This window comes from Globicephala melas, chromosome 1 (assembly GCF_963455315.2).
Source record: "Globicephala melas chromosome 1, mGloMel1.2, whole genome shotgun sequence".
Lineage (NCBI taxonomy): Eukaryota > Metazoa > Chordata > Mammalia > Artiodactyla > Delphinidae > Globicephala > Globicephala melas.
In genome coordinates, this window is record NC_083314.1 from 32,975,875 (window position 1) to 32,995,420 (window position 19,546).

General features: G+C 55.5%; 1 protein-coding gene across 2 annotated transcripts; it reads right to left on the reverse strand.

Moving 5' to 3' along the window:
- Positions 1-708: 708 nt before the first annotated feature.
- On the reverse strand, positions 709-19,118 carry ETNK2 (ethanolamine kinase 2). Of its 2 annotated transcripts, XM_030872725.2 has the most exons (8): positions 18,528-19,118; positions 16,621-16,880; positions 13,546-13,668; positions 7,990-8,132; positions 7,311-7,394; positions 4,595-4,740; positions 2,815-2,888; positions 709-1,893 (listed from the first exon to the last, which is right to left on the reverse strand). In XM_030872725.2, the coding sequence occupies exons 1-8, from the start codon at positions 18,783-18,785 to the stop codon at positions 1,821-1,823; spliced, it is 1,161 nt and encodes a 386-aa protein (XP_030728585.1). In that variant the 5' UTR covers positions 18,786-19,118; the 3' UTR covers positions 709-1,820. The 2 variants fall into 2 exon arrangements, with proteins under 2 accessions (XP_030728585.1, XP_030728586.1); XM_030872726.2 differs by lacking the exon at positions 13,546-13,668.
- Between the last annotated feature and the right edge of the window lie 428 nt (positions 19,119-19,546).

A 19,546-nucleotide genomic window follows, 5' to 3' on the forward strand; every position in this document is an offset into this window, starting at 1 on the left:
TGGATCACCATGACCTTGAACAAGGCCCCAGCTGCCAGTGCCGGCTCAGCTCCAGCGGCTGCCATGGCACGCTGGTACTTTTGTAGGCAAAAGCCAAACAGGCAGAGTCCACCTGGAAGGCACCTGCTGCTGCTGCGGTTGCTACCAATAAGGGAACCAGGCGCCTTCTGGGGGCCCTGGGAGTGCAGCCTGGGAAGCTGGGAGGGTGCCCCCCTCACCTTGGAGCTTCCGTTCTCCCTCCCTCTGGCTTTCTGAGAAAGTGACATATTGGGTCCGGAAATCACCCTTGCCTGCTCTCAGGCACAGCAACCTTCTGCTCAACTCAACTACTTGGGGCCAGTGAGGACAAAGGAAGAAGTCCTGAGCACTTGGATTTGGAGTCTTACTGGTCTATCACCTGGATAGGCCAAGTTCTTGGAATCCACGGTCTAGTTCCCTCGAGGCTGTGTCCTCTCAGGGTCAACTTATTCTAAGATGGTCAAAAGCAGAGGAGCTGTGAGACCACCAGCTCTGCCCAGGTCTACCCCAAATCAGGACCCCAGGCCTTGTGAGCCAGGTAAATGGAGGGTGTGGTGCAAAGTGTGCAGCCCCAACGGACCCCAGAGAAGAGGGACTGGAGTGCCCTGCCACCCCCCACCGCAGGAGAACGAGTCACACCATCCGAGTCAAATCCTACCAGTGGCACTCAGACACAGAGTGGTCCATAAATGGCCGTTTTAATGCAGAAAACCATGATAATTTACAAATGAAAAATTTTATAGGCCAGAGCCAGAAAGGCCTAAGAGGTTGTGAGGGCAGAAAGGAGGTGGAGGCCATTGAGAGTCGGGGCAACAGCTCCTTCAGCACCTTCACGACCGACCCCACCCAGGCTCCTGCAGGCTGGCAAGCCCCGGTGGTCCCTGGCCCCTGCCCTCAGACTCCCACTAGTCATTCCCCAGTGTGGAGACCGTGGGTCAACTTCAGGACAGAAGGTGGACATGGAGAGACTGTTCCTTGGAAGTGAGGAGGGCAAGGGAGGGAACAAGGCAGGAGCCTGCTGGCTATGGTCCAGCCACCCCACTCCTGGCTCTGTCCCCTCTGGCCAAGCCACAGCATGAAGCAGAGCCAGGCTTTGGTGGCCCATTCCCTTGCCTTCCCTCCCAGCAGGAGGCAGAGGTACAGAACACAAGCCTGGAGCAGAAAGGGCACTGGAGGAGAGCACACGTCGTCAGGCTGAAGTTTGGGACGGGGTTATTTGATTGGATATGGTTTGGAGAAAGGGAGTAATCTCAGATGAGGCGGCTGCTGGGGGAGCCATCAAACCCAATTCTAGACCCCCCCCACAAGATATGTACATCCATCTGTCAGAGTTGGCAGGATGCTGGTTTGGGCTCAGCACCTCCCACATGGGGCATGCAGGGGGAAACAGGCTGGAGGCTCAGGGCCCTGGAGGTAGAAAGGAGCCCTCCCACCTTCCCCCTTCCCCAAGCCAGGAAGGTCAAAGACACGTCTAAGGCAGCCCAGATGCCAGGATGGCCCGGGGCTGGGAATGCCAGCCTTTCCAGGGCGGTTGCGGTCTGAGCCCTGGCAGGCTGCAGGCACTCCCCACCACCCAGTCTGGCAAGGTGAAGAGGACCCCCAGAGCTGGGGCCTATCAGCCCCTCCAACCAAGAATGGTCACCAGAAGCATCACTGGGGGCTGGCGACGGGCAGAGCCTTCTCCTGGGACAGCCACCTGTCCCCTCGCCCACCTTGTCCAAAGGTGAAGACCCCAGAGCAGAATGGAGCCCTGGAGAACAGGTCTGGCCAGGCAGATGGGAGGGGAGGGATGGGAACGCTGGTCACTTTGGCATCTCCAAGGCCGACACTTGAGGTTTCACCTTGAAATACTGGTTGAATCGGATCACTGCATACCTGCCAGAAGACAGGAAAGGGAACTGAGGGTGAGAAGGGCAGCCAGGTGAGCCCTGCTGGGGGCACTCACACCATGAGGAAAGTTTCTCACCAGCTCAGCCCATCTAGGTCTGGGCAAATGGACCCTAGCCCAGGCTGGGGTTTTTTGTTTTGTTTTGTTTTCACTTCCACTATAATTTTATTTTTCTTCTTAGATTAGACTGGAGCAACCCCTCCCCAAACATATTGGTTTGTCTGTTGGGTCTTTACAGCTCAGTGTGGTCAGTACGTTCACCTTGTTGAGCAACGGATCTCCAGGACTTTTTCGTTCTGTAAAACTGGACTCTTATCTCCCCCACACAGCAAGTGCCCAGCTTCTAAGTAGTCAATACTCAAGTACAGTCTCGGTACAGCCCCTAGTATATCACTAGGGGCCACTAAAGGAGCAGTTGGGTCTGATACCCCATGCAGGGAGGCAGCACAGTCAGCTGAACCACCAAGGGACCTCAGCCGGTCACCCACCCCTCTGGAACTCTGGCCCCTCTGCTGTAAAATGGGGTTTGGACTCGTGATCTTTCAGACTAATTTCCAGCAATTCCCTTCAGCACCGGGCTCTGTGGGGAAGAGCCCTGGCAGAAGAGCCGGGCAGTGAAGCAGATAGCAGGCTATAATAGGGAAAGAGGAATCAGGAGGCGGGGTGCAAGGGTTTCTGACCACTTCCAGAGAGGGATTCTGGGCACACGTGCTTCCCCAGGCATCCCTGGAGCAGTGACCCGCCTCGCATGGGCTGGCTGGAATGGGGATGGTGAGCAGGGCAGAGGAATGGACCTGGACATTCTCTTTGGGGTGTCCTTTACCCCCACGTACTGGGTTCAAGGCTCTTCCTTTCCTCCACGCACCCCCCACCCCGCCACTGACTTTCAACTTGCTCCCTGCACTCACCTGAGGAAATTAAAGTCGATGGTGGAGAACTGGCTCTGGATGAGGGCCCAGAGTGCCCAGAAGAAGTGAGACGCCTGAAAACACATCAGAGAAGATCAGTGTAGTGAGCCCCCCAAACCTGTCATGGACCCCCATAGCTGGAGGGACACAGGCACTGTGGAAGACACAGAACTAAGACGCTGGCAGAGACACAGTGGGGTTTCCCCAGCACAGGTGGGGGATATTCTAGAGGTCAAGTCACTGGATGGTATCTGGGGACTCCACTCCTAGAAAAAGGCAAGCAGAGTAGGTTCTACTGCCCTCAGGCTTAAGCAGACTCTCAGCTTGTTCCCCAGCCTAAGCCAAACCTGAACTCCAGCCCTGGCCGCTCCCCTACCCAGGAGAATCTTCAAGCCCAAGGTATCCAGGACAAGAGAAATCCCTAAGGCAGAGCTCAGGCCTGCTTGCCAGTGGAGGGGGTGGCACCCCGTCTGCAGTGCCCTGGCCACATGGGCATCAGAGAGGTCCAGTCACTGGAAGACCTCTAAAGGGACTTCTTTCACCCCTTACCCTCTCTTCTATCGCAAGGTGGGTGAGGTCAGACAGTGAGTGTAGACATGAGCCGGGCTGCTGACCAAGGGTTCAACTGCCTCCCCAGAGCCAGAACCCCCCCAGGGCCCAGACCACCCTAGGCTCAAGAAGCTAGAGCGCCGTGGTTCCTGCTGCTCCAGCGACCCCCGGCCAGGGCTCCCACTCCTGTGGCTCTCCTGCCCCACCCCAAGTCCTGCTCACTCTAGGGTTGGCTCTATAGCACCTCCCCCCATTTTATTCCCTTTTCACTACTTAAAAGGGGCAGAGATCAATTAGCAAGTGGGAATGGTTACTAAAAATTTAGCAAGATGAAGGCATAGGTGGAACAGTTAAGAGGAAGAACCTGAAAAAGAATCACTTGGTTGTACAGCAGAAATTAACATAACATTGTAAATCATATGCTTCAATAAATTTTTTTTAAAAAAGGAAGAACCTGATAAGAATCAGTTTTATACCAATGAGGAAAATAGAATAGGCAATTTAAAATTACAGGTAATTAAAGATTTTATTTAAGTTCTCTGATATATTGTGAAATTCAGGGCAGCTGACTTGTCTTCTCGCTTATGCATGGCTGACATTAGTAAGACTAGTTAGCAATCCCCTTGGTGCATTCCGTGGAGACCTGGCATGAACCATGTACCTTGGATAATTAGCACTCAAAATCAAGAACTGACAGCACAGTAATTTGAGAAGAAAGAGCCTGATGGGAAAGGCTTACACAGAGTTCTGAGTGAGTCAGTGGAGACAGTTAACAAGGAGGATTAGAACTGACATTCTCTATCTTCTCCAAAGATGAAAAAAAAGAAAAACCAACACAAAACTTAAGGGATGTATTTAACTGTGGCATGAAAGGCTAAGGTTAGACACTAGAAAGAACTTGTCCAAATGAGAGAACTGCTAAAATAGGAAGCTGGGCTCTTTCTTGGAAGTAGTTCTCTAGGAAGGAGAGAACCTGGACTTGATGGAATGGGAGGAAAGCAGGGAATAGGGTGTCAGTATTAAGAGGATGCCCAAGATGGCTCTTCCCAGAGTCCCCCTCTAGGTTGGGGTTCAGGAGCATATGATGGGACTCCCCCAGGACCTCACCCCTGACCCTGGGCTCTGCTTCCTCCTCCACCACAAGGCTGTGAGAAGGTAGGAGCTGGGGGTGGGCCCTGAGTCCCTCCTCCCAGCTCTCCTTCCCCCACCCCTTCCAGTCACAAGCACTCACCAGGGCAAACTTGTTGACTTGCACATAGAGCCTCTCCACCTCCCTGGGGGTCACAGCCATCCCCTTCTGTGCCTGCAGGTAGTAGCGCAGCCACTGCAGCTGGGTCTCCCGCGCTGGGTACCAGCAGTAATCGACCTCATTCACACCTGATGGGGAGGCAGCCGCACAGAAGTTGCTGGGAGACGGGCCCACCTGGGGGTCTCCTCCAGCTCAGTAGGTGTTCCCTGATCCCCTCAAAACCTCCATCTCCTGTGTCCTGTGGGGCTGTGCAAAGAATGCAGCTTCTTTGACCACCAAACTCTAATGTGTGGAGGGTCGACCCCCATCCCAGCTGGGGGCACTGCTTTCAGTGGGCTGAGCTGGAGGAAAGCACAGAGACAGGCAGACTCGTTGAGGGGCAAGGCACAGTCCTGGAAGTGATGGGGAAGCCCTAAGACAGCACCACTGTATCCCTGAGCCCTACACAAAACCACGGCACACTGGAGGCGCTGGGTCAGAGCCCCGAATCGGGAGCCTAGCTGTCTTAGATCTGACGCTAACCTCCAGTTAACTTCGGGCAAGCCCTTTCCTTTCACTGGCCAAAATCTCATTTGTAAAGCAAGGGCTGGACGTAATGCACCTCAAATACTGCTTCCTGAACCAGTGTTGAGCTGGTTAACCTAAAAACATTGCCTGGAGTGCTTGGCGAAAATACAGATTGCCAGGCACCCACCCATGTCCAACTCTCCAGGTGATTCAGAAACACAGCCAGGCTTGGAACCCCTAAGCTAAATGGCCTGGACTCCCTCTAGTCCCACCCTTCCTTGAGTCCTCAGACTGCCAGCCCAGTACGCACCAGCCACATCTTGGGCATGATGGCAGAGAGCCTAGATTCAGAGCTGGTACAGAAAGAAACAGTTTATTAAAGACAGGACCAGGACTGGGCCATCTTGTCTGGTCTCTTCCTCCCTCTTCTTTTCTTCCTATCTTTCCCAAGCTTCCCTTATATCCCTGGAGAAACACACTCAGACTTCTGGGCCGCCAAGAGTATGGCTGGAGAAGAACGTCCTGGCACAGATGTAGACACTAAGGCCCAGGTAGAAGAAAGCTGTTCAAGGCCACACAGCCAGTTACTAGAGGCTGGTTCTTAGCTCCCAGCACTGGGTCTCCCTGCTCCTGAGAACACAGGAGATGCCTCTCTCCTCTACTGCCCTCCTCCTCCCCCCATGCTAGGTTCCTCCTCCTTCATTCTCAACTTGGAAGCAGGATGCAGTCTGCCCCCTTGGAGAAATTCCAGCTGGACTTTGCTCCAAGCGCTGGGCGAGAAGGACTTAAAATGCTTAAAAATTATCCCTTTTGGAAAGGCCAGTGGGTCTGTCAGCTGAGCAATCACAGGCCCAGTGCCGTGCGGGTGCCAGCCTCTGCTCCAGGCCACACCCCACAGCTCAGCTGCTCTGCCCAGCTGAGGCCCCATCTGTCCCTTGGGTGCCTAGATGCAGCTGGTGGCCACCCTGGGGAGTCATACCGTCAGGTACAAGCAGTGCTTGACAGCCCTGGTCACCTGGGGTTCCAGAAGGGGCAGGATTGGCCTGTATTGGCCTGGGGAGTGCCTCAGGCTGGCCCAGGTGCCGGCTCTACAGTTGGCCTGGGCATGCCTCACCTATCCTAAGCCATACGGACTGGCCACATCACGCTGAGCACCCCGCACTGCTAGCCTGGGGATGTCCCTCCAGCCCCAGTGTCCACCTCCATCCACCAGTTGCCTCTTTAGCCCCATCGAATTGTTTAACAATTAAGTCCTCGAGCTGGAAAAACTTGCCCTGCTTCCTTTACACAAATGATTCTATTGTACACACCTACCTTTATGGAAGGATGGCATATGCCAGGACACACCCCAAATCCAACCTCTTCCAGGACACACCCCAAATCCAACCTGTTCCATGGCTGCTGCAGCCTCCCTCGGAGGCAGAAAAGCTCCCCTGCCTGACATCAGCAGCAAATACCAACGTGGAGCTTAGTATGTGCCACACTGGTGTGTGTGTATCGCATATCAATACTATGAAGTAGGCACTATTATCATCTCCATTTTACAGAGGCACAGAGAAGGTACGTAACCTGCCCCAAGCGTCATGCAGCTAGTAAGCAATGAAGCCAGGATGTGAAGTAGGGGAGTCAAGTTGCAAAGTGCACACTGTTAACTAGTTGCACCATGATTAATCTCATCAGGTCACCAGGCAAATAGCTACTTGCAACTCGTTCTGCCCCTTATCTGCCTGCAGGGCCCCTATGTATGACTGCACGGGTTGACTGGGCATAAAGGAGCTTGGACAGGGGGTGAGTGGAGGCTGACATCAAGCTGAGCTGGGCCAGCTGGCGTGGGCTGTGTCTGCCCAGAGGAAGGACGGGGTCTCTTTAGAATTCACATGCCAAGCCGAATGTCCTCAGGGATCCTACAGAGGGCACGTTTCCCTAATCTGTACCAAAGTGCCACATGGGCCAGCAGGGGCTTGCTCTGTGCATGTGGGTCTGCCCCGGCCCCCCATCCCACCCCCCTGCCCATGAGACCTGGTGCTTTCTCAAGGCAGGCTGTAACTGGCCCCGCCCTCAAGCTGTGATATCTTGAGGACAGGGGTGTCCAGCCTCCATTCCCCATGCACAGAACCCCCTCCAACCCTTCCCCTGGACCTGGCCCTCCATCACAAGGAGGATATAGGCCAAAGAGTAATGCCCTTCTCACCTGCAAACTCATTGAAATGGTTGCCAATGTCAAAAGCTTGGTAGTTATAGCCGGCATATTCATAGTCAATGAACCGTACATGACCTGTGAGGTAGAGGAAAGGCAGTGAGGGTTGGCCCCAGATCTGGATATAGGGCTTGGTCAAGCTTTCACAGACCTCAGGAATGCACCCACTGACTCTCACTGGCCTCTGCAGCAACCCAGCCTCACCCAACTTCTCAGTGGCAACTTTCTTCTAAGTTGCTTCCTTCCATCTTTCCATCTGTCTGTCTGCCCTTTCCCCAGCTCCGGCTGTCCCTCTCACAGAGCTGGGTCCTCAGACTCTCCCCAACTAAAGACATTTGTCCTCAGCATGGCTGAGGACCAGAAAATAAAGCCAAGTACTCCATGGGGGTGAAGCTATCATCAGGAACACAGGGAAGGCACAGGGCAGCCAAGACGTCCTCGTTGTCAGGGGAATGGCTCCACAAACCATGATTTTGAGTTCTTTCTTGGCAAAGATTTTTCTAAGTAGGAATTTGTTTCTTTTTCATTTCTCTCCTACAAATTAACTTGAGACCTACACCAGAAGGTCTCACTTTGCTTGTCCAAGTACCAGGCTGAGGAGTAGGACCCCAACGCCAGCTGATCAAGCAGCCCGAGCCCTGCTGCTGCCTGGCCAGGGCCAGAGAAGCTGTACCTTTGGTGCTGTCGTAGATGATGTTCTTGCAGAGCAGGTCATTGTGGCAAAACACCACAGGGGAGTCCAACTGAGGCAGGTGCTCCTTCAGCCAGGCCAGCTCCCGTTCCAACACCTCGACCTTAGGGACATCTGCAGAAAGGCTGGACAGTGGCAAGAAAGGTGGCCGGTGGAGGGAGGGCTGATAGCAGACAGGCACATGCTTGGTCTCAAAAGCCCTGGGCTCTGGCCCCATCACTACCTCTTATTGCAGAGGGACCTTGGACAAACGGCTGACCTTTCAGACCCCCACTTTTGTCACTTGTAAAATGGCACTCACCTTTCCTGTCCTTCTGACTTCCTGTGGTTATTCTAAGAAGCTGATTAAAACATGGGCATAAAAGCATTTTGCAAAGCGTAAAAGTCCCTGACCGGACAGTGTCCTGATACTTCGTGAAAGGGAGAGGGAAATCAGGATGGGGGCACGAGGAGGTGTCAGGGGAGGGAGAGTGAATGCCCAAACTCAATTATTCCAGAAAGAACAAGGGCAGCAGGGGAGGGATGCAAACAGACCTGCTCTTGGGATGCTCGAAACAATTCCTAGGGGGAGGTGAAGCTCTCTAAAATAAGACCCCAGAGCTCCTCCAGTGGAAGAATGGCAGTGCCCTGGGAGTGGCGGCAGCAATGACACCCTCTAGAGGAGACAGAGGGACGTTGCTGTGAGTCTCCCTCCTGCTCTGGTGGCTGGCATCATGGTTGGAAAGGACTAGAGATCATATAGACTAGCTTCCCATCGCACAGCAAGACCACTCAGGTCTACAGAAGAAAGCAAAAAAAATTGCTTCTTGGGCCCACTCCTACAAGGCCAAGGGGATACGAGGGCCTTTCAATTGAAAAGCACTTGCTCTGCTGCGGCTCAATAACTCACCTCTTCCCCCTTGAACTATGGGTGTGTTTCCCTGCCCCGGCCCCCTGCTTGTGTAGGGACAAAGATGCATGAAGGCCACCTGTCCCTCAGCCCACCCCATCCTGTGGCCCACGGCAGGCATTTTTGCTAAAAGTACATGTTGAGGAATGAATGAACAGGTCAGTCAATGATGTTCTCAGAGGTCATGGGGAAGTTGGTGAGGGTGCACTGTGCTCCGATGCTCTGAACTTTGCTCCCAGGAAGCACAGTTCTGTGTATACTGAAAAACCAAATAGTTAGCAGAACCCTTAAAACCCTAGCCTCCTCCCCTCCACCCATTGGCGGTTCCGGGGTTTTATCTCCATTCACATGACTCCTGTTTGCTTTCTTGTCCAGGGCAGTGAGGGTACACGCAGGAGGATGTGAATGAGGCACGTCCTCTCTGACCCTCCCCCAGGACGCCCCATTGCCCCTCACGCAGCCCAGAAGCCAGAATACAGGGAAGAGTAGTCAGCGACTAAGGCATCCCCATGTTCCCCTGGACACGGATGAGCCGCAGGCTCCCTCCAGGCTCTGAGAAGGTCAACGCTAAAGGGGGTCTCAGGTCTCCCGTCTAACTCCATGGGGCATCTGAGGCTCAGGGGAGGGCAGAGACTTCCTCCCGCCTCCAGATGCGTCTTACACAGCTGGATACTCTACACCCTCACCTAAGGAAAGCAGTCCTCAGCCTATCCAAGGATCCAAAATCAAGCTGAGCCTCTGAACTGAGGGGGCCTCAGTGCCCCTCAGGGGCTCTGCACAGGCCACTCTGAGTCTAGGGGTCTATTAGGGGTGGGATGGGGGAGGCCTCCCCTCACCCTCACTGGAATTTATCTGTGTTGACAGGTCTGCATAAGATACATTTTAATCTGGGCTCTTCTTAAGAAGCTACCTTTTCCTTTAAGATTCTTTTTTTTCCCCCTTGGACTGAGACCATCCAAAGATAAGAATTAGGAGGCTTCCTTTGGTTTGCCCAGGTCTTAGCCTGAAAAACATGTCTTTGACATCCAAGATGCCTGCTGCCCAGGCCCTGACCTCTGTCTGACCCCTACCCTACCCACCCCAAGGCCACACAGCTGCTTACTGTGCGAACAGTCCAGGCCTTCTACCTCCCTGTGCAGCCCTGCTTCCCTCCCCTGAGCGCTTGAAACGTCACCAGCTTTGCTACCTTCAGCCCTGACATCACTCGACTCTCTCAAGGCTGTGGGGATGGTAGAGTATACCCACCACTGCATCACAGAAACTTCCACATCCCAGGCAGAACAGCTCTGTCCCTCAGAGGAGTAGGAGGGGGTGAAGGGGCTGGGGGCCCTCCTCAGGGAAGCCTGGGGGTTCCCCTGAAGGGACTGCTGCCTGGCAAGTGTCCACTCAGCATTCAGGATCCGGGTGGGGGAGGGGGAGGAAGTATCTTCTCCCCACAGGGAAAGGACTTTCTAAGTGTTCAAACTTACTGACTCATCACGTTTTTTTTTTTTTTTTTTTTTTTGCGGTACGCGGGCCTCTCACTGTTGTGGCCTCTCCCTTTGCGGAGCACAGGCTCCGGACGCGCAGGCTCAGCAGCCATGGCTCACGGGCCCAGCTGCTCTGCGGCATGTGGGATCCTGCCAGACCAGGGCACGAACCCGTGTCCCTTGCATCGGCAGGCGGACTCTCAACCACTGCGCCACCAGGGAAGCCCCTGACTCATTACCTTTGCCCTCATACCAATCAACCCATCCAAAGCTCCTCTTGATGCCTAACCTTAAGCAGTTATCAACCCCACCTTCCCCAGCCACGCTGGGTTCCCCCATGTCCCACCCAACACCAAGACTATCAAATCTGTTTCCACAAGACCTGACTCATCCCCCTATTCTCCATCCCTCCATGAAGCTTCCCTAGGGCAACGTTCCTCAGAGCATGGTTCCTTGATCACCTGCCTAAGAATCACCTGGAGAGCCGGTCAAAAGGCAGATTCCTAGGGTCTAATGCAAGACCGCCCAATCAATCTCCAGGGTTAGGCTCGGAATCTGTACTTAGCAAGCACCCAGGGGAATCTCATGCTCCAATTTGGGAACCCTAGTCCTAGATGTTGCCCACTGAATTACAAGACTCTCCCAGCTGGCCTCCCTGCCTCGAAGCCCCCAGCTCCCACCCAAATCTGTCCTTTACAATGAACCCCTGGCTCCAACACCTTCACACTGACTCTCCACTGCCTGATAAATTAATCTGGGCTCCTTAACCTGGCACTGAAGTTCCCTCACAGTCTAGCTCCAACTCACCTCTGCAGCCCCATCTCCCACGACCCATCCCCAATCCCTCCTGAAGATCTGCTCCAGGGCTTCCCTGGTGGCGCAGTGGTTGAGAATTTGCCTGCTGATGCAGGGGACACAGGTTCGAGCCCTGGTCTGGGAGGATCCCACATGCTGCGGAGCAACTGGGCCCGTGAGCCACAACTACTGAGCCTGCGCGTCTGGAGCCTGCGCTCTGCAACGAGAGGCCGCGATAGTGAGAGGCCTGCGCACTGCGATGAAAAGTGGCCTCCGCTTGCCACAACTAGAGAAAAGCCCTCGCACAGAAATGAAGACCCAACACAGCAAAAAAAAAAAAAATTAATTAATTAATAAACTCCTACCCCCAACATCTTAAAAAAAAATTAAAAAAAAAAAAAAAAAGATCTGCTCCAGCCAGGCCCTCACCTACTCAGCATCCACAAGCAAGCTGTGCTCGTGCTGTCTCCTCCAGCCGGAGGCCTCCCTTTTCACCTATGCCAAGAAGACTTTCCCTGGCGCTCCCACCCCTGCATACATCACACACACTGCAGAGCCAGGTCCTATTTACACGGACGGTTTCTAAGCTCCTTGAGGGCAGGGCCCGTCACCTTCAAGCTTTTTGTTGTTTTAAATCCCAATCAATCAGTGTTTGTGAAATGAAGGACTGACTAAATCAGGGTTATTAGGCAACGACTGGAGCTCAAGTGCTTCACCCCATCCGAGCGATTGCTCATCGCTGCCCTGCTTGTGGCAGGTTAGACAGTTTAGGGCAGGCATCATCCCCTCAAGAGGCTCAATTTAAGCAAACTGATTTGCCTAAGGTCAAAGGTGAGACAAGAGAAAAGGAAGTTGGCCAGCTCTTCCTCAGGGCACACTCCCCTCCTAACAAGGTCACCCCCCGAGGCTACACAGTGACAGTACAGTCAGAAGAAGCTGCAGTAACAAGGGTCATGCCCGAGCATTAGGCCTGGACTCTAGTCCTTGAATTGCCACATATCAGTATAACCTTGGGCAAGTCCCATCCTTCCTCTGGGGCTCAGTTTTTCCATCTGTCAAACGAAAGTGGTGGGCTGGATGATCAGAGGGTCTTGCTCTCCATGTGCTGTTCTAGTCCTAAGGGGGAAAGCAGTCCTTGTCCCAGAGCCATCTGACATAGAAGGTCAGTGCCATCTGAACGTCCTAGACAAGTAGTCCCAAAGCGGTGCTTAATAATCTCTGACAGGGAGGATCTAGATAAAGTCATGTGTGCATGCATGTGACAGAGACACACGATCGGGATGGTTAATTATTACCATCTTAGAGGGAGAAGGAGATACCCTTCCTCCAAACCTCTTCTGTGCCCTGCTCCCACGAACATTTGGAGAAGAGTGATGTTCAGCCCCAGTGGGGAACATGGAGGGATCAGAGACCCACTATGGTCTTTTTTGCAGGGGGCAGGTATGATGACCTCAATCTTTTCTCCATGCCACCATCCTTTTCTCAGCACTCAAGGGTATGCTGGGGAGTCAGGCATCTGAAGGCCAGAAGGACTCTCAGGTTGCCGGTGAGAGCATAAGGATAGGTCCAGGGAACTGCGTCTTACCTGGGGAAAGGCAATGTCAGGATGGGTAGGGTGCGCCCCTCCCCGGGAAGAGCAGTGAGAAAGCAGCGAGCTGTCAGTTTGAACAAGGTGAGGAACCGGGGCCCCAGAGCCATGTGGGGACAAGAGGTGCCCAGGCAAGTAGCAGGAATCTTGAAGTCCAAGGGCTTGTCAGCTGATGAGCTGAGTTCTTCTGACTGACTCTGAACTCAGCCCCACCCCATTCGCAAGAAGGTCGGTCCCTCCCTTCTCATTGCTCAGAAGCCAGCTCAGGTAGAAAGGGCCCTGTGTGGAAACAGAAGCCCTGCCTCTGACTAGTCCTGTGACACTGGGCAAAGCTTAGTCTCTGAGCTCAGTATCCTTCAGGTGAAATGAGGAGATGCTGACCCTATTCCCCGCCACAACCAGAAAACTGAAGGAGAAATAAGCACATAGATAGAGAGGGTGGGAGGGAGGGAGACGCAAGAGGGAAGAGATGTGGGGACATATGTATATGTATAACTGATTCACTTTGTTGTAAAGCAGAAACTAACACACCATTGTAAAGCATTTATACTCCAATAAAGATGTAAAATAAATAAATTTTAAAAATTCTAAAAAAAAAAAAGAAAGAAGCTCATAGGTATAAAACTGCAGAAACAAGTTCCTGAGATTTCGTCAATCAGCCCAACTCTGCTTGGAGACAGAGGCTCAGGAATCAGGACTGAAGCCACTAAACCTTCTGTCGGGGCGGGCTGGGGAAGGGAGGTCATATTAAGGCAGCAGAGACAGTGGTAGCCTTGAACCCTCTCAGATCTTTGTACCTGGGGTTGATCTCGTTCTTCACGAGGGTGAAGTAATTGTGCATCTTGTGCCAGAGGATGGGCTTGGGCAGGCTGCCGTTGGCGTGGATGGTGTGAATCTTTGCCATTTCTAAGGCAATTAGCCTACAGCAGAAAACAGGAAGAGTAGAGTATGAGTGTGGGGCAGGCCCTCCCCAGCTCAGCCACTCCTGAGCATAAAGAAATGGCCCTGCAAGGTCCACTGGGGCCAAGTGTAGGCTATTACAAATCTGTTAGGAGCTCTTGGTCCTGCAGAAGGAAGGTCTCAGCAGAAGGCGTGAAAATGAGATAAGGCCTTCAGCTCAGCAGCTCCCCTTCCAGAACCAGAGCCGGGGGAGCTTCAGGGAGTGAAAGGGCAAAGCAGTGGGCCGTTGGCCACGGGTCAGTGACCCTGCCCCACCTCAAGGTTGAGTGCCTACAGCAACCCCTGAGGACAGAGGGGTCACCTGGGGAGGGGGGCGGAACCCCTCCCACCCCCCACCCCAGCCCCGCCCCCTTGGACTCAGACCCACGCCCTCAGGGGGAGGTAAATGCAGGGCACCAAGGAATCAGGGGGTGGTAATGCCACGCAGGGAAGAAACGCTTGTCTCTTATCAGTCTGGCCAAGGTGGGGAGGGAAGCAGGCTGGCCCAGGGCAGCCCCTTCCTCTGCGGCAGGGAGTTGATGCTGGCGGCTGGGTGCCAAGGACGCAAAACAAACCAGCGTTCTATTTTCAAGTTCTCCTGTGGACATTATCCAAGGTCCCGGGAGAGAAGGAGGGGGCGGTGGGGAGAGGAGAAAGCAGAGCTGGGGAAAGTTGCTGGGAGAGGGCGGGGGTGGATAGAGGACTGACTGGGCAGAGAGGGAAGGCCTTGATAAGGACCCCAGCGTCTGAGGCCCTGTGTCCCAGCTGGGCTCCCCCAGTCCTCTGCCTGCTCTCCCTTCTGGAGCCCCACCCCCCCCTCAGCTGCCAAGCCTCCAGCATTCAAGCTTCCTTCGCCTCTGCCTGTTGCTCAAATAATAATCACTGGGAAAGACAACAAAGGCATTGGCTGTCTGAAACCTTGTTGAAGCTGTTCCAGGGGCACCCCCTCCCCTGGCCAGGTCCTTGGAAGGGACAGCCACCGCCCAACAGGATAGCAGGGCAGACTAGGGGCTCCTCCAGAAACCCCCAAGGCTCCCACCTCCTAGAGGGTGGAGGGGGCAGGGGGCGTGGCAGCGACCGAGTGGGTGAGAGATGAAGGCTGTGCTTTCAGAGGCGAGAGGCCCTGGGGCAGGAGGGAGCCCGCCAGGGCTTGGGCAAGGCAGGGGAGCAGCCCCTGAGACCCGGGGTTCCCCTACCCAAAGGAAGATTCCGAAAAGAGCCTAAACAGAGTGTTTCCTTGAATATCAATAGGGCTGTTGTCTGGAATAGCAATGAAAGTAACCTCAACAGTCAGCGTTTTTGTGCTGCAAAGCCTCGCAGGAGGCGGAGGTTGGGAGGTGAGGGTCCTCTTCCTCCCTGCCTTTCCCTCAGTGATCCACCTTCATCCCAGAAGGATAATGGTCTATCCTGGGAAAATCATCAAGGAAGGGTCTACCTCCCATACTTATCCCACTTTCTGGCTCTCCCCCAAATGTAAAGTTCTTCTTATTATCAAACCTAAATCCATCTTCAATCTTCCTGACAATGGTAATTGTTTCCGTGAAAGAATGAGTGACAGCATCAGATTCCCAGAGGTGGCGGGAGACTGGGAGTGGTGAGGACCTGACAATATCTGAGCTTTTTTTGCATAAGACTGAGGGAGAGCTGGGAGGGGTACTGTGGGAGAAGTCAGGACAGTTCCCCCGGCCCCGCTCTGACCTCACATCTCTAGCTGGGTGCATTTTGAACTACCACCTGGAGCCTGAGAAGACCCTCGCACAGGGCTGCATGTCCCCCACCCCCACCCCAGATACACACACACACACACATGGCTACAACATACAACTCCACGTGAATATCCTGAGGCTCAACCAGCCCGGGAGGCAGTGCTCTCAGATTTCCTTCTTCTAAGTCCCTAGAGGGCCTGCTAGGGGTTCCCTGCAAATAGGGCCAGGCGCACCAGCTTGAGGTCAGCTGGGTAGCAGGTGACGGCTAAGAAGCTTCTTGGTCTACTCCCTGCCTGGGCTTTCCTGTTTCCCTTCAAGATCTGAAAGGCTCCTTCCCCTTAGGTGGGACAGGACAGATCCCAAGGGTCTCAAGCAGACCCCCATGCTGTTGTTCCCGGTGTCAGGGGTAAATTTCAGTTTGCCTCAAGCGCCACTACGGTCTGAGGGCCCTGCACATGGGCGTGGCATTGTGGGGAGGAAGAAGGATCCTGCTGGACATCCTTGCTCAGCATGGTCAGAGGAGAGCATAATATGGGCTCTTCTTTGGTTCTCCCCCTTCCAGACCCCCAACAGTGGCATCTACAGGGCTTAAAGGTTAAGTCCAGTTCCTGGGTCCTACACATCCAGGCATTTAATAGGAGCAGCTCCCTGGGGGCCATGGGTCCTTGTGAGCCTCTGGAAGGAAGCCTCAGCGGTTCCCTAAACCTGGGCTCCTACCTTGTCAGGAAGCCCAGAAGGAGCTCAGACTGGGATGGGGAGGCATCTGTCTGGGTTGGTACAACCACACTCACCCTGGATAAGGCCCATTTTCCAGGAATGCCTGAGCCCTCGGCAGGAGGGGAGGCACAGGAAACCCTGAGCACTCTGGGGATTTCACTTCCAAGGCTCCAAGATGTTTCCAGGTCAGACTTGGGATGGGTGGAGGACTGAGGCATGGGCCGGGAAGCAGATCCCCCTTTGGTCCCATGTTCACCAAAATTCTCACTTGCCTCCCCAAGAACACATCCTTTTAGCAGACCCCACTGAAAATCTACACAGAACTATAGCTCCTCTCTGCAGAGCAAGGCACGTAAACACACACACATTTTTCATGCAATTTCAGGGAGTTCACAGATCTTAAGAGTCTCTTTCATGAACGCCACTCCACCAGGGAAGCTGCCCAACGATTTCAAAGCCCAAGGCCTGTGGAATCATGGAGATGAATGATACACTGGGCACCCTCCTCACCTGAAGAGCCGGGGCTCACGGATGTGCTCTGGCCCCAGGGCCATGCCCCTCATGTACTCGTAGCACAGCCCATTCTGGAAGGTGCAGTAGAGTTTGGGGGCGCAGCCATGTGCTCGCAGCAGCTGGAAGTTCCTGACCTCATTCTCCCGGTCCACCAGCAGCTCTGTCCGCTCCCCGTACACCCGGACCAGCACACAGTCCTGCATGTCCTCCTCCACGTAGCAGGCCACCAGCTTGTTGGTAATGCCATCAGTGAAGCGCTGGCATGGGGGAGAGGGATGTGTGGGGCAGGGACTCTGCTCTTGCCTCGTGGTGACCCAGCTCCAGCACAGGGTGCTCGTTTGAATGCTGAGCACAATTGCACAGAACCCCCGTCCTTTAGCCCTCTCACTTAGTAAAGAGCTCAGCACTGCTTCTAACCCTCCACCCTCTCCCAATGCTTGAGGTAGACCAGAGAGTTCAAGAAAAAAATGGCAGCTTGGGCTCAGCCCTGGCGTGCTTCTCCTGGGTCTGCCTCTAGTGGATGGGATTTGGCGGTGGAGGAATTTTCACACAACTTACCTCCCCCCTCCACTTTTCACTCTCCCATCGGGCCCTGAAAGAAACCTCCATGGACCAGGATGCGGCAGACGGAGGGGAGTCACCTAGGACGTGTACAGCCTGACCCAACTTGCCTCTCACCACCTGCCAGGCAGAGGGCTCCTTGCGGTCCCTCTCGCCCCACGCACCGGCAGGGGTAAAGGAGGGCACTGAGGTTGGCACCCACCCCAGGGCCAGGGGGTCAGAGCTCCTTAGGGCCAGAAGAGACAGAGACAGTAGATCCTGGGAAGGTTCTCTGGGTAGGGTGACAAGGAGGAATGAACCATGGAATTTATGGGGCACAGTGTGAGAGAGCTGGAAGGGGCCTTAGGGACATTCGGAGTAATAAAAGGTGGGGAAACTGAGGACCAGAGAGGGGAGGGACTGGAAGACATCATGTTAGGCCAGTGCTGGAATTAACCTCAGGCCTGCTTGGTGCCCTGATGGTTTTACACTAAAGTTGTCTTTTATTTTGAAAATGTTACCCACTCACCCCTCCCCCAAAAGGGGTCTGTCAATCTTCACACATGGTCCTGAACCGCACCTTTCCCCACCCAGAAGGCCCACCAGCATGGAGTTCCTACCACTCCAGCATAAGCTGCAGGTGCCCACTCAGGGCAGCATCCTCCACAGGCAGCTCCCAGAGGGAATGGGACAGCTGAAGACTCTTTACAGAGGAGGCAGGTCTGCTGGGAAGTCAGCCTGAGGCTCCTCAGGGGGAGCCTCTGCCCACAACTGTGTCCCTGCCAATGTGCCCAGCAGAGCGAGGAGGTGCCCTGTGTAGGGGGAGCTGAGGCAGAGCTAGGGGCGATGGTGAGGCTTTCCACGCAGCTCAGGGCTCGGGGCTAGCTGGAATTCCTCAGGGTGGCTCCTGGGACCAGCAGGAACAGCTCGGAGCCCGGAGGCCTTGCTCCCACTATGGGGTGTGTGAGTGTGGGGGGTGCCCTTAAAAGTTCCTGCCTCCGCAGGTTTCAGAGCCGGATGGCTACTTGCTTCTGGGCAGCGAGGGGCACCGGCGCACACCGACAGGGGGTGGGGCCCGCACGCACAACGTGCTGACAGTGGGCAGGTGGATCTCCCGCGTGCCCGAGAGCCCCAGGAGGAGGGGTGTGTGTGGAGGGCCGAGGGAGGCGGGAGCCTAGCTTTGCTTAGGGACCAAAATAGATGGAGAAAGAAATACATACGCAAACCACCATTTCAGCCCTCTTCTGGGCAGCAGCCGCGCACCCCTGGGACCGACACCCGGAAGGATGCACGAACACACGTCCACGCATCCCCGTTCCAGCCCCGGCGGGGCCCCATCCCCTGCCCCGCGCCCGCTCTGCTACCTTGGTCCGAACTTGCTGGGGCTTCCAATGTGGCCGCAGCTCCCGGATGAGGCGCAGGGCGCCGGGGAGGATGTCGTCCTGGTCCACGGATATGCCGAAGCACGGGACGGCGGCGGCCCTCGGGGGGCCCGGCGGTTCCCGGCAGCCCGCGCCGGCCGCAGCCTTCTCCTCCATGCCCCATGAGCACTGCGGGCAAGGCGCCTGCCTCCTCAGGTAAAAGGGCGAGCACGGCAGGGGAGCCGAAGGGGGCACAGCCATTCCCTGCAGCCCCACCCCCTCGGAGCCGCCGCGCGGACGCTAGCCCCCGCGGGGGGGCCCGGCGCGGGAGTGGGAGTGGTAGAGGAGGGGCCAGGGGAAGTCCATGACTCAGGAGCCAGCGGCCCGCTTCAATCGCCGCCTCGCAGCCAGGCGCCCGAAGCCGAAGCCGACCCGGGAATGCCGGGGCCCGCCGCGATTGTGACATCACGGGCCGCGGGGCGGGGGCCGCAGGAACGCTCCCACCCCACCCCGCCCCGCCCCGGCCCGCTGGCCGGTGGGGGTGCGCTGCCTGCCACCGCGGGCGGCTGCGGCCACAGTTACCTGGAGAGCCTGGCGGGGTGACGCCCCCGGAGAGGCCGTGACGCAGGGGGCGGGGCCCGGGTGGGGCCGGGGTGGGTGGGCCCGCCCGGGTGGGCCCGCCCCCACCCGGGTCTCAGGCCCGGTAGTCCCCGGTTCACTCCCCCCGCTTCCGTGGCAGCGAAGTGGCCTCCTCCTTCCCACCTCGGCTGGGGCCGCTCTCCCTGTGTAACCCGGGGCAGGGCCGGGGGAAGCCTCTTCCCGCCCCCCACTGCGTCCTGGAGTGTGGAGATTCCGCTGCTCCCAAGAGGTCAGCTTAGGCTAGACCACCTGTCCGCCAGCTTCCTGCCCCCAATCCCTGGACTCCTGGAAGAGACTCCGTGGGAAGAGGCCTTTTCCGATGGCGAGGGGACTTTGGGGGATGCTTTTTGGGGGTGGGTGTGCCAATGGGGACCTCACTAGTC

Coding starts and splice junctions, on each gene's coding strand:
- ETNK2 (XM_030872725.2), bottom strand. CDS start 18,785: ATGGCTGTGCCCCCTTCGGCTCCCCTGCCGTGCTCGCCCTTTTACCTG. Junction 16,881..18,527: donor CCCAGCAAGTTCGGACCAAG/GTAGCAGAGCGG, acceptor CCCCCATGCCAG/CGCTTCACTGATGGCATTAC. Junction 8,133..13,545: donor AAGAACGAGATCAACCCCAG/GTACAAAGATCT, acceptor GCCACTGTCCAG/CCTTTCTGCAGATGTCCCTA.